Consider the following 13347-nt stretch of genomic DNA (forward strand, 5'->3'; position numbering starts at 1 on the left):
ACATGCATGCAAACATTCACAGCAGCATTGTTTGTAACACCAAATCTGGAGAACACAGCTCTCCTTCAGCAGGGGAATGCATAAATAAGTGTGACATGTATGCACCCCTATAAACCAAAATGGAATAAAATGAGCAAACTTCAGCTACATGGTTGATCTAACAGACATAACGGGGAGCAAAAGGAGCCAGGCACAGAGAGCGATGAGACCCCATTCATAATCAATTCAAGCACGGGGAGCATCAGCTCTCTTCTTCAAGGGACGTCTCTAGGGGGTGAGACCACAAAAGAAGGCAGGGAAGGTCAGGATAGCGCCTGCCTCTGGGCAGAGGCACAGGGATGCATGTGACTGTGGAGTTTCAGGGGCACCAGTGAGGTCTCATTTCCTGTCCTGGGTGGTGGTTACGCAGGCTTTCACTATATAGTAATTCTTTAAATTACACAAATACATTTTATGCACTCTTTAGCTTGTATGATATATCCCATAATTTAAAAATCAATACACATGTAATTTATTTAGGGCCCTCAGTCGCATGCATGCTCTCGCCTTGCCCTGGGGCTTGGGGGCACAGGAGTGTGGCCACCTCTCACCAGTGGCTGTCCTTGCTGGGGAGAGGCAGTGGAGCGCCTGGGGAGCCTCCAGATCCTGCCCTGCTTGGGTGCCCGTGACCTCTACCGGGTGACTCAGTGTCCTGCTGGGCCGTCCTCCAGGACTGGAGACCCGATCCCTATCCCTGGCCTCTGACTCTGCAGCTATAAGTGAATGTGACTAACTCTGCAGGGCACTGCGTCAGCCCTCCAGAGACTGTCCCAGGATGGGGGAAGGGTGGCCAGGGGAGGTAGGGTGGGGGTTGACTGCCCTGGAGGACTCACAGCCTCTGGCTTTTCAAAGACCCCTGTGTGGTAGAGTAGGCAGTGGGCAGGGATTAGGGAATGCTTGGCCCACTGGCCAGCAGCGAAATGCCAGGTACCCGCTGAAGCTCTGGCCAAGTTCTCACTCTCTTTGCCTTTAGCTTGGCGGTGACCTTGGGATCAGTTGCATCTGCCCCGCTCCAGCTGGTTCAGATTTCAGGGAGGCCAATAGGTGTTTTCTTCCCCACAGCTCAAACCAGTGTCACAAACCACTAGGCCAAGTCACAGACAATCCAAACATCAGGGAATCCACAAATAAATTCTCTTTGGTTTTGGAGCATGCAGCTGAACTCTCTTTGGATACAAGGCATGTTCGGGGCTCTGGGAGTTCACAGAAACTGCTGAGAACATCTCTACTTTATAAATGCTGGAAGGCTGGCTGATCTGAGCTCATCCCGTCTGACCCATCCCGTCCCATCTGGCCCCCACCTCATGTCCCAGGCTGAGCTGAGGAGTCTTGATCTCTGCATGGGTTGAGGGCTATGTCCCGAGAGGGGAGAGACAGAGGGCTGGATTACAGCCCTAAGACATCTGACTGATTTCAGCCCAGCAATGGAAAGGGTTCCTCTACGGTAATGAGCAACTGGTCACTGAGAGTGTGGGGGGAGGTTGGAAGGCTAGCTCTCAAGCCCTGTAGAGACTCTAGGCCTGGGACGGAGGGAGGGTATGTGAGGTAACATAGGTATCTCCTTCTAGCCCTGAGAGTCCAGGGTCAGGGCTCTCTCTAACCTGACCCTGTGTTGTCTCCTACCCCTCCCCAGGGAGAGAGGAGATGAAGGGTTGGTGTTAAAGGGTTTCCTTCCTAGTGCCTGCTAGCCCCTGGAAACAGAAAAGGCTTCTTTCAACAAGGAACTGTATCTAGAAGTCTGGACGAAAATGACTTTTAAGATCTGGAAGCCCATCAGCCCTCTAGGGTTAAGTCCATGACTGATGGATCTGGTGATGCTTGCCTCTTTTGGGGACTTCTTGGGGCCCAGCAGAGGACAAGGTGGTCTCACTTTCTGCAGCTCAGGACTACCAAGCCTGAGAGAGAGGAATCCAGAAGACATGGGGGAGGTGAGCCCTGTGGGTCCAGTGGGACCGCAAAGATAGACTGAAGCAAGCACTAATAACTGGTGAGCCCCAGTGCATTATTGAGCAGCTGCAGAATCAGGAATGGGAAGTGGAATGGGGACATGATTATGTTCCTGAGCAAAGGTTTCAAGTTGGGCTTTGCAGAGGATATAATTAGTGTGGTTGCTGCTTCTTGTAAGATATTTCACTCTGCGGTGGTAGAGCTTGCCAAAATGGTGTCCTTAGGCATGGAGGCCTGAGGGTAAGGGAGTTGAAGAAATCTCCTTGTGTGGGGCTTGGAGTTGTTGAGCATTCTCCTTAATCAGCAGTTATGTGCTGACCCCGTGTCTTATGCTGTGTTGGTCCCGCAGCCCCACCCTTACCTGCCTGTCCACCGGAGCTGAGCTCAGATGGCAGAGCTGTGGCCCTCTGCATGGGCCCAAGGAAGGGAGACTGAAGCTCAACAGGGGACCCAGCAGGGCAGGTGATCAGTCTCCTAGCCAGTCAGAGCCAAGTGATCTCTGCCTCACTGTGTGCCCAAGAACCAAAGGCTACACCTCAGCAAGCACATCCTTGATGGTACTGGTGAGAGGGAAGTGCAGATTCTGTCTGCAGAAGGTGCCCTGAAAGTCATCCAAGTCCAGGGCCCACACCATGGTGCTGGCCAGCTGCCTGTTCCTCAGGTACTGCACCTGGCAGGGAGACCCAGAGCAGGCAGGGCTGGGTTCCCTGGGCCAGGGTGCTTATGGGGAGCATGCTATCTGGATGCCTCCCCATGGGAGAGAAAAGCAGACACCTGAGACCCAAAACACCTCTGTAGCCAAGCCCCACCCTCAGTGCAGGGGGCTTCCCTCCCCCTCTTCAACTTGGGGTGTGGCCTTAGGTACGTACTTTGTTTTTGACGCTCTCCTGATCGTCATACCCCACCCACTGGTTGCCCTTAGTGGCATAGGGCACCTGCTGACCAAGGAGTCTATGGACCGTGGCTCCGCGGAGGAAGTCACAGATCTGAGCAGAGAACAGGGCAGGGGTGGTGTGGGGAGCTGTGCTGAGACTTTGCAGGTCACCAGGGGGTCGCCACTGCAGGCTTCACACAACTTTACTTAAAACAGATGCAAAGATTCCCAGGATCCTGTAGCTGCTGTAACCTGAGGGCATTATGGGGGCTCTGATTAGCTTCCTGCATCTTAAACAGGGATTTGGGAAATGGTGCTTTGACACTGAGGACTGGCCCAAGGCAGCACAGAGCATCAGAGGATGGGCCGAAACAAAAGAACCTACCTCTTGGCCATTGCTTTTTCCTGGGCTAGAAGGAAGGCTCCAACTTGGTGGCCAGAGGGGGTGCAGACAGGATGTGCCTGCCCTCCTCCTCCCTATTCTCCAGGGTGCTAGGTCTGCTGGAACATTTTTTTTAATTTCCAAAGGAGTAAAGTGGGGGTGGGGTGGGAGGCTCACCTTCCCTGGGGCTGCGGGTGCCGTGGGAAACCGTGCCTTCTCCCCAGCTCATACCTCATAGTAGGCGAGGGTCCCTTTCTCCTTGGTGAACCAGCCTGGTATTCCTGGCCCTGAGGTCGGGGTTCCCACATCTGTCTTGGAAGAGGCCAGGGTGAAGCTCCTCCCAAAAGTGGGGATACCCATCACCAGCTTATTGGCCTGGGCCCCCAGCCTCAACACATAGCTCACAGCATAGTCCTGTGGGTGGGTAGGGCAGGACAGTTTGAGCAGTTAGATGCTGGTGGTCTAGGAGGGGAAAGGTTGTGCAGTTCCCACTGCTGCCTTGAAAGGTGGAGTTCCAGGTCTAGATGCATCTGGACTTCCCTTCCTTCTGGGAACCTGTAATGTCAGTCTAAAAAGCATTGTGTAACTTCAGTCTTGAAAAAAATCCTCTTAGGTATAGGAAAGGATTATTACTGTTCGATAGTTGCAGAAATCTGGTGATTGGCCCAAGTTACACAGCAAACAATGGCAGGTCTAGACTAGACTCTTGCCCTCTCAGCCCCCAGCCCTCTTTGTGCTGTCTTCAATCTGCCCTCTGCCTTCACTAGGTCCACCCTATAGGCCCATCAGGAGATGTCCTGATTCTTTATGGAATTATCACCTTCCCAGTTCCCAGAGCTGTGGAGAATGCATAAACTTTGGGCCTCAGTTTCCTCATCTGTGAAGTGGGCCCTATAACACCTCCCTTGCAGGATTACTGAGGAGTGGAGAGGTTGGTGTCTGAGCTCTGGCAAGTGGCATGTCTGTGGTCCCCTCTCAGCCCTCCCTCCTTTGGGACACTCACAGCATTGCTGAATCTGTCAGAACTTGTATCTTCCTGGCCTCGGAATAGGGGGCTGTGATGTGCTATGGTCTGGCGCCACGCTCCACGAAAGTCATAGGTCAAAAGGCTGATGAAGTCCAGGTGTCTGTGGAAGAGTGGATGCAGGACAAGGCGAAAAATTGAATAAGCGCACCACCCTAGCAAGATGTGAGCTGTAGAAACAGGCAGCCAAGAGAAAAGCCATTAACCCAAAACCCAGTAGAACCCAGTGACCCACTGTCTAGGGTGCTGGACCACCTCCCTTGTGCCACACTGGGAAGTGGGCTCAGGGTCCCACAGGAGCATTCAAGGCAAGAATGGGGTTCCTCCAATCTGCCCCCAGCCCACAATTGGGAGCTGGCCTCCAACACGTCACCCCCTCCACTCCAGCCACATTCATCTTTGAGAAAGCAGATTACAAGTGGCATCAACAGCTAGCCTTGTCGGGAGAGAGCAGGACCAAATGATGGCCTGAACCTATGATTCCTCCTGGTGGGGAGTAAGGTTTCCACACACAAAGTTGGGGGGTCTGCAGGTGGATTGCATGAACATGAGCTTCAGGTGTTTTGGGGCAAATGGTTGAGAGCCACCTCATTCCCACCCTCTAAGTGATCAATTAAAGCACCAAGTCTACACTCCCTAAGACCCTAAAGAAGATTCTAAAGTCAGAGCGAAGAGCCTTTGTCTCTTACTCTTGGGTTTCCTAAGACCCATGCCTTTGTTCCACCGAGAGATCAGCCTGCTTGTCTGGGGACTGCTCATTCTCACGCATGAGGAGGCAGGGCGAGGAGGAGGGGCAGGGTGAACAGGAAAGGGAGGGGGTCACCTGCATGTGACAGCACATTGAGGACTCCCCAGCAGCCTAGAAATGAAAGGTATCATTACTGCTGCCTTGCCCCTCCAGAGACTAGTGACTGGCTGGTTTGTATAACTTTCGCTACTTCCTTTTCCACAAATACATACATTCATAATGACTTTCTCAACTGAGCAGCACAATACCCCAAATGAAAAGGAAGGATAGGGATTGTTATGCCCCGTTTGACAGATGGGGAGGCTGAGGCACACAGAGGGGAAGTGACTTGCTCAAGGTCACACATCTTTGGAGAAACTGCGACTAGAAGCCCCGTCTTCTGATTGTACATGGAGTGCTAGGGCAGAGTGCATCAGGAGATTCACCGGGATATCTGGGCGATGTCATAGCCTCTGTCAATGGCAATCTTCCCAGCAGACACTGCTGCGCTTAGCAGGAGTTGCTCTGCTCCTGCCTGGGCTTCTCTTGCAAACTCAGCCTTCATTTCCTGGTTGGGAGAGAGGCAGGTGAGTGACAGCAAGCCTTGCGGAGAAAGAACTCTGAGCATGCCATTGGCCTTCGCTGTCTGCTGTAATCTCCAAGCTGACTGGAGCTCAGTGGGAACGATAAAGTGGTCTCATACTCAGACTCACCCATCCTTTTCCTAAAAAACTGTTTGGACCAATCTCATCCCTACACCCCATGCATACTCATCAACACTCAATTATTCTCTGTCCTGGAGGGACCATGAGAATAGAGAGTGATCCCACTTGGTCCACAGATGGTGCTGGAAGATATTTGCCTGTTGGTCTGTGCTTTGTTCAAGCTTATAAATGAGAACACAAAATTAAAGTGATTTATATTGTACCGTGAACAATTTGTTTAAATGATCACTCTTCCCCTGGGGTAACTGAGTACCCGTGATGCAGTGCATGCTGGGGAGTGGGCAGTGTCAGTTTGAGAATGAAAAGAGGCAGTGAGGAATGGGTGCTCTGCTTAGTGACCTCTGCCTCTTAGAACCGCACCTTACCTCCCACTGTTGTCAAAAGATGTCTTCCTTGCTGTGTAAGATCTCAGGACACAGGCTTGTTTGTCTTATCCCTGGTCCAGATCTCAGGACCCTGCAGCAAAGAGGGCTGAGTCCCCCTTTGCCTGCCTCAGGAGAATATCTCTGAAGACAGCTTCTGCCCTCCCCACTCCCTGGTGCTCCCCACTTCCCTGCCCTTTTCCCTGACCCAACCAGCACCTTGACCAGAGTGGTGAGATGCTGCTTGTCTCTCCGCCCAGGGTAGAGCCAGGTTAGGTCCAGTCCATCAAAGCCATGGGTCCGCAGAAATGGTGGCACCGACTTGATGAAAGTTCTGCGACTCCAGGTGTTGGAGGCTATTTTGGAAAATCTAGAACCGAAATCACCCCAGTAGAGTGCTCAGTACTAATACGCTGGGTGCCTTAGCCCTCTGGAAGGGTCTCTGGGGCATGTGGAGCTGGGAGTCTGAACCCACACAGCTCTAGGAGGGCATGGTTGGGACAGGACCCACCTCCAATTATCTTAGAAAGACCATGTGCTTTGGAGTCAGATATCCCTGGCTCTATCACCTACTAGCCAAGCCACTTTGAGCAGGTTATAACCTGAGCCTCATTTTCCTCATCTGTAAAATGGGCATAAATATAACATCTCACAGTGCTATTATGAGGATTACATGTGATAATGGTTGGACAGGATGCCTGACACATAGTAACAGCTCAGTAAATGAGAGCTGCTATGGCCATCTTTGCCCCCTTTTTAAAGCCTGTTCCAATTCTACCCGCTCCAGGATGTCCTCACAGGGTCTCCATTCCCAAATTTCCCATTCATTCCATCTCTCTCCTTCCAGCCCTTAGGACAGTATCCCTCACCATCCCAAATTTCTTTGTTTTCATGTCTGAGAAGTAGTAAAAGAGCATTGGCAAAGAATCAGAATATTGACTGCCACCTTGCTGTGTGACTCTTGGCAAGTTCCTTTCCCTCTCTGTGCTCTGATTTCGTGGTTGTATATGAGGCAGGCTCCTGACAACCATTCAGGCCCCTGTGCCTGACCAGTCTGGGGTCCCTGTGACCCCCATCCAGTGGATGAGGAGAAACCTATGCCTCCTCCTATTCCATCAACCTCTGGGGGATGAGTCATCCTACCTTTGAGAACCAAAGTTCCATCCTCCAACAGATAGAAGGGTCTTCAGGTTGGGATTCCTGTGGGGCACAGGGAGGCAGGAGGGCAGGGGTTGAGTGAAGTTGTTGTGAAATGGGGTGGCCCCATGTTTAGGAGGCTGTATCAGGCTTCTAGCTTTGGGTGGGAGGCTGAATCAGGCCTCTGAGGTCCTTCCAACCCTGAGATTCAGTATTCTAAGACTTTCTAAGCATTTGTGGCAGTTACTCTGAGGTATGTTGCCCATATTTGTTCCCTCCAGTGGGGAAGCCAGGATATGGCAAAATAGAGTCATGAGCACTTTCTCTGTGGAGAGGCACCCTCAGAGGATGGAGAGGGTTCCCTTTCCCAGGGGAGCTCAGCTGTGCCTTCTTCTACACCCTGACACCTGCCCTCATCACTTCCTCCCACTTAAGCTAAGGCCCTCCAATTCTCCACCCAGAGGTGAGTACTGGGGACCTCGCCCATCCTCTTGAGCAGGAGTACTCTGCCCTGAGACCAGCCCTGCTAACCCTCCATCTTCCTCCTGCCCTGGCCAGCCAGTGGCCCAACCTGTTCTTGAGTGTGTTCAGTGTGTCATAGAGCGTCACATCATTCCATTCCCAGGTGTCGATCTCATTGTTGCTTATGTTGGCAAAGCTGTAGATGATGTGGGTACAGAGGAAGTGGTCGATGGCATCTGGGAAGCAGCTCCCATCACCCTCCTGGTACTGGGACCAGCTGGTGTAGTAGCAGATCAGCTTGTATGCAGCACCTGAGGAGAAGGCCAAGACTGAGCCAGGGACCCTCTGGCTGAGCCCTGAGCTGAGCACTAATGGGGTTTTGGGGGGCGGGGTTGATGGGCAAAATTGTGAGCAAAGTTAGAATTCTAAATGAAAAGAGCTGGCTCAGGGGAGTTCTCTTTCTGATGAAAATAAGGTCTATTTTGAAAATGCTTAGAAAAGATCAAATATAGTAGATAAATATACTGCAGACTAAGAACAGAACACTGTGTGGGGTGAGGGGGTGCTGATGAATAAAGATGAAATGGGACTTGGTACAAGTAAAGAAGGCTTCCTGGAGGCAGCAGCTTTGAAGGAGGAGAGGAACCCAGCCCCAGACAGCCATATCAGAAGACCCTGGCCTTCAGGCGAGAGTCTTGCAGGACCGTCAGTGGAGTCCTTGATCTGAGAGGCTCTGGCGCATCTCTTCTCTACCTTCCTGTGGGAGTGCCCCTAACTTGTAACCCACCCAGAATGGCAGTCCCCAGACCCCTTCAGTCCATCCCCCCAGCTGGGGCACAATATCCCAATGGACCCGGAAGTTCCTCCTCCCAGCTCATTCTAATTTTTCCTGCTCAAAGTAAGCCTTTTCTGCCCTCTTGACTGTGGAGGAATAACAGTGGGCATCACTCATCCATGCTGCTACTGGTCTCCTGTTAGCGGTTCCCAGTAAACGATTAGTTGAAACCTTCATTGAACCTGAGCCTTTGAAAGTTTTAATTTTCAAAAATTTTAAATATACAGAAAAGTAGAGAATAGTATAATAAACACCTATATACTCATCACCTTGGTTTAACAAATGCTAATATTTCTGAACCATCTGAATCACAGAAGAAACTGGAAAAGCACTACCTTAGTGGCAAGGTCCCTTCCACACAGCCCTCACCACACCCCCACCTCCCATGACTTAAAAGGGGTTACTTACAGCTCTGGAGCAGGACCAGGACCACAAAACCTGAAGGGAAATCCAGGGTGAGACCCCCCTGCAAGTACCTCCTGCCCTTCTTCCTGCTCCCTGCACCCCCCACCATAAAGGAATCAAGGGCCTCCTCACACCAGCCTCCTCCTCTCTCTCTCCCCTGACTCTGCTACCCCTCCCACAGCAGGTAGGAGGCCAGCCCCTCTGTGGAGCGGCTCTGTGGTCAACCCAGAGACCTGTCTGAGCCACCCTCAGACCCATCCTGGCTGCAGCAGAGGGGGGCATGGCATGGCCTCTTCCTTTGCCCTCAGGCTCCTGGTGCCCAGCTGCTTAGACAGGACGCTTCCCTGGGCCTCCAACTTCCTCTTATACCTGTCCCACTCCACTCCTCCACACCCCAAACCATCCCATTTACAGGAACTGAGCTGTGTGTCAGTGAAGGAACTAGCAGGCTGGAAAGTGGCGGGGGAGGAGCACTGCTGGCCACCTGAGGTGGATTGAGAAACCCTGGAGAGTTCTGAAAACTTGGGCCAGATCTTCCTGAGGCACCTGCCAGCAGAAAAGCCATCAGGCGGATGATCTTCTCCAAAAGCCAGAAGTTTCTGGGCTTTTCTGGCAGCCTCTACTTTTGCCTCTCCAGCCCTCTGTCCAGGCCCTTAGCCAGGTTGAAACTGGGCACAATTGAATTCTGTAACCAGCAGTACCCCCAAAAATGCTGTTATTTATTCTCTCCCTGAGCCCAGCAGCACCCTGCCTGACCCACTCTCCCCCTCTCCAAGCTGTTTCCCACAGCTGGCCTGTGCTGATTATTTAAAAGAAAAGCTGGAGAGGAGTGGGCTATTGCTGAGAACGCTCTGAGACCTGGTGCTGTTTTGCTTCCTTTTTGAAATGCCCGTTAAAATGAGTATGAATCTGGCAAGCCTGGGGCTGCAGCGAAGTACCAAGGAGTAAAAATTCAGGGAACTCTTGATTTCCCCCAGGAGCAGATAATCTCAGAAGATCAATAATCTCCATACTCTCAGCTCCTCTCTTTTGAAACCTAAAAGTGTAATGATGCCAACCCTTTCTAGATCCCTCAGTGATTTCTTATCACTCTTCAGATAAGAACAAAACTTCTTAACAAGGCTCTGCATGATTTGTTCCCTGTTTGTGGATACCTTTTTTGGCCAAAGATCCTGGACAACTCCATTCTTTGAAGGCTATAAATTAATTAATAGGCAGGGAGTGAAAAGTTCAGAACTCCAATTGCCAGAATGGGTCAGAGGGCTTCTCAACAGATACCTTTATTTTTACAATCACATTAGGTAATAATCCAATGTTAGCCGCACTGATTTCACAGTCCTCTCTTGGTGAGGTCTCTCCCTCTGTCCCCCTTCTCTTCCTTCCTCTCCCTATAAACTGAAACATCTCTTTATTAAGAGACATGGTCAGAAAGCAGTTTGTCCAGAGTCTTACTCACGAATACTAAAGGGTCATGGCTTCACCCTCTTAAGGCAACTAGCCTTCTTTTGTACCCTAGATGATTGACAGCAATGATAGTCCATGATAACTTTCCCTTGTTTGTTTAGGGCACTGGGAAGTGGACTTCCTCTAATCTCTAATAGAAGTATTACAAAGTAGTAGGCATGTAAAAATGTTCATAACAGGGTGCAGGATGCTAAGAAAACACCTAAGTTCACTCTCTTCCTTTGTTAAAAATTACTTCATAGGTACAGATTAGCCCAAGCCTTGTCCTGTGCTCCCCCAAACCCAGTTTATTAGTTCCACATGTTCTGCATGAAGGTGGCATTGTCATAACAAACAGCCAAGACATCCCCTGGGCCTGCCCCAACAGGATTGGCCCAGGGCCCCATGGCACATCACCTCCCAGCCTCATCTCATGCCATGCCCCCTTCACTCCCTATAACGCATCCATTCATGCCTTCTTTCTTTTTTTTTTTTTTTTAAACAACAGCTCCTGTTTTTTTTTTTTTTTTTTTTTTTTTTTTTTATTTATGGCTGTGTTGGGTCTTCGTTTCTGTGCGAGGGCTTTCTCCAGTTGCGGCAAGCGGGGGCCACTCTTCATCGCGGTGCGGGGGCCTCTCACTATCGCGGCCTCTCTCGTTGCGGAGCACAGGCTCCAGACGCGCAGGCTCAGTAGTTGTGGCTCACGGGTCTAGTTGCTCCGCGGCATGTGGGATCTTCCCAGACCAGGGCTCGAACCCGTGTCCCCTGCACTGGCAGGCAGACTCTCAACCACTGCGCCACCAGGGAAGCCCTTTGCCTTCTTTCTTATATTTGCTCTACTCTCTCCCACCATAGTGCCTTTGTATGTGTCATCTACTAGCCTGTCAATAACTATGAAGGGTCTGAGATTTTATACTACTTGCAAGCTAATGAGATAGACAGAATCTCATGGATTCTGGCAGAAGACACAAGAACCTTAGGTCAGAGACAAAGTACTTGTACATGGCATGTCAAGCAGCATGAACTTCATGTTTGTATCACTTCCCGTGAAGAGGCAACTATTTTGAGTTGCTGCCTAGGCATTTTACAGTATAACTCTGCTCGTACCCAGAGTCTGGACATTTAGATAAGGACCTGAGTTTAGGATTCCAGACACAAGGTCCTGCTTTGCATTTTCCAGGACACCTTTTAAAATAAGCACTTAAAGTTGAGCCCTCGAAAAGTTAGTGGTGCTCCCCAACCACCTTATAAGTAAAAGGTGTTTACTCTCTGTGTCCTGCTGGCTTGTGACACAGGACAGAGGACTGCCCCCCCACCCCAGGCTCAATGCACACCACCCTCCTCTGTTTCTGGAATCTGTAAGTAATAAATCTTGTCACTTTACTTTCTTTGTGTGAGTGTATTGAAACTGTGCCTTCAATCAAAACATTTCCCCAAAGTGGAAGCTCAGACAGTGAGGGAGCTACCTGCCCACCCTGTGTGTATGGTTTGTGCATCCTTATTCAGCAGGTCATACTCTGCATATTCTTAATTAAACACACCTACTCATCCTTCAGATTGCAGCTCAGCAGGCACCTTTGGAAAAGGCAGACTCCCTGGTGAGGGAAAACCCCTATTGGGGCTGTCAGTGTACTTTGTACCTCTCCTCCTAGCACGTGACTTGATTATAATTTTACATCTTGTGTGTCAGTGTGGATGTTGTTAATGTCTGCCTCCCTCACTAGACTACAAACTCAGTAAAGGCAAGGCCTGGGTCTGTTTTATTCACCTTTGTGTCCATCCCTAGTGCTTGACACATAGTAGATGCTTAGTAAAGTATTTATTGAACGACTGAAAAAATGAATGATCTCAAGATGGTACATAACTCCAAACTCTTCTATTTTCTTTGGAACCTGAAATTCTAGAAATTTCATCTCTTTCAATAGTTCTTGTCACCTTGTGAATAACCAACTCAGGAGGTATCATGAAATCGCAAAACAAACATCCTGACAATTTTTCCCTGGTCCAATTGTTCTAAGCCCCCACGCTGCTCTTATCATTCGTTTACTCATTCAACCAATGCTTACTGAGCACGCACAGTTGCCTTGCACCGTGGGAGGTGGTGAGGGCAGAAAGGTGAGTGAAAACAGAGAATCAGTGCCTGTCCTCATGAAGTACATGGTCTGGCAAAGAATGTGGACATTAAACAAAGGATCACATAAATAATTTATTACAACTGTGAAAAGTTCAACAAGGCAATTCTGAGGGTTAGGAGAGTTTATAAAAGGCTACAGGTGGTCAGGGAAGTCTTCCTAAGGAAATGATGTTTAGCTGAATTGTGAAGGAACAGGTACTAGCTTGGCAAAAACATGTGAGGCAGGAGAAACAGAAGAAGCCTGGGGTGGGAAGAGGCTGCCATGTTCCAAGACCTGGGAGGATTCAAGAGTGGTTGAAGCATGAAGTAGGGCAAGAGAGGCACAGATGAGGCTGGATAAGGATGCTGTAGACAGAACCACCTCAGAGGACAACTTTCTGGATCCTAGGGGTGGCCTCTTAGGCATAACTGTTTTGAGGATCCGTTCCTTGTGCATGGAGTGTCAGAGCACATGAAGGTGGTGTTAACATCCCGCCAAATATTTGAGGGGAAGTTCTGTATTTACAGGCAGGTATCTTCCTCCAAATTCATTTCCAAATCCTCAACTCCAGCATGGTGTTAGTGTCAGCACATAGTAAATGCCGTCAAAGACTCAGAGACAGAAACATTTGGACAAATAAACAATATACTGCAAAAGGTAAAGGGAGTTCAAGTTCAGAAAGAAAGATTGGTTTGTCAAATACAAATCACAAGTATTTAAAGGGAAAAAAAGATGACCAAGGCTACAATATTCATGGTAGAAATCAGCAGCTTTCTCACATGTCCATCATATTCACAGTTTATCTTCACTTGTTAGCATAGTAAAAATCAAGGAGAAAATTGTTTTTGCCAGAGTCCATATTTATGAGAAA

The 13347-nt window shown here is 49.8% G+C and overlaps 1 protein-coding gene across 1 annotated transcript; it reads right to left on the reverse strand.

The window, feature by feature from the left end:
* Positions 1-2515: 2515 nt before the first annotated feature.
* Positions 2516-8096, reverse strand: CHI3L1 (chitinase 3 like 1; the record flags this gene model as incomplete). The annotated part of the gene is made up of 8 exons (XM_007186006.3): positions 2516-2656; positions 2856-2972; positions 3474-3656; positions 4246-4369; positions 5440-5561; positions 6300-6450; positions 7224-7280; positions 7789-8096. Coding segments are annotated over 8 exons (1203 nt in total), but the record flags the coding sequence as incomplete, so codon positions are not given.
* Between the last annotated feature and the right edge of the window lie 5251 nt (positions 8097-13347).

The sequence above is a fragment of the Balaenoptera acutorostrata genome, chromosome 1 (assembly GCF_949987535.1).
Source record: "Balaenoptera acutorostrata chromosome 1, mBalAcu1.1, whole genome shotgun sequence".
NCBI lineage: Eukaryota > Metazoa > Chordata > Mammalia > Artiodactyla > Balaenopteridae > Balaenoptera > Balaenoptera acutorostrata.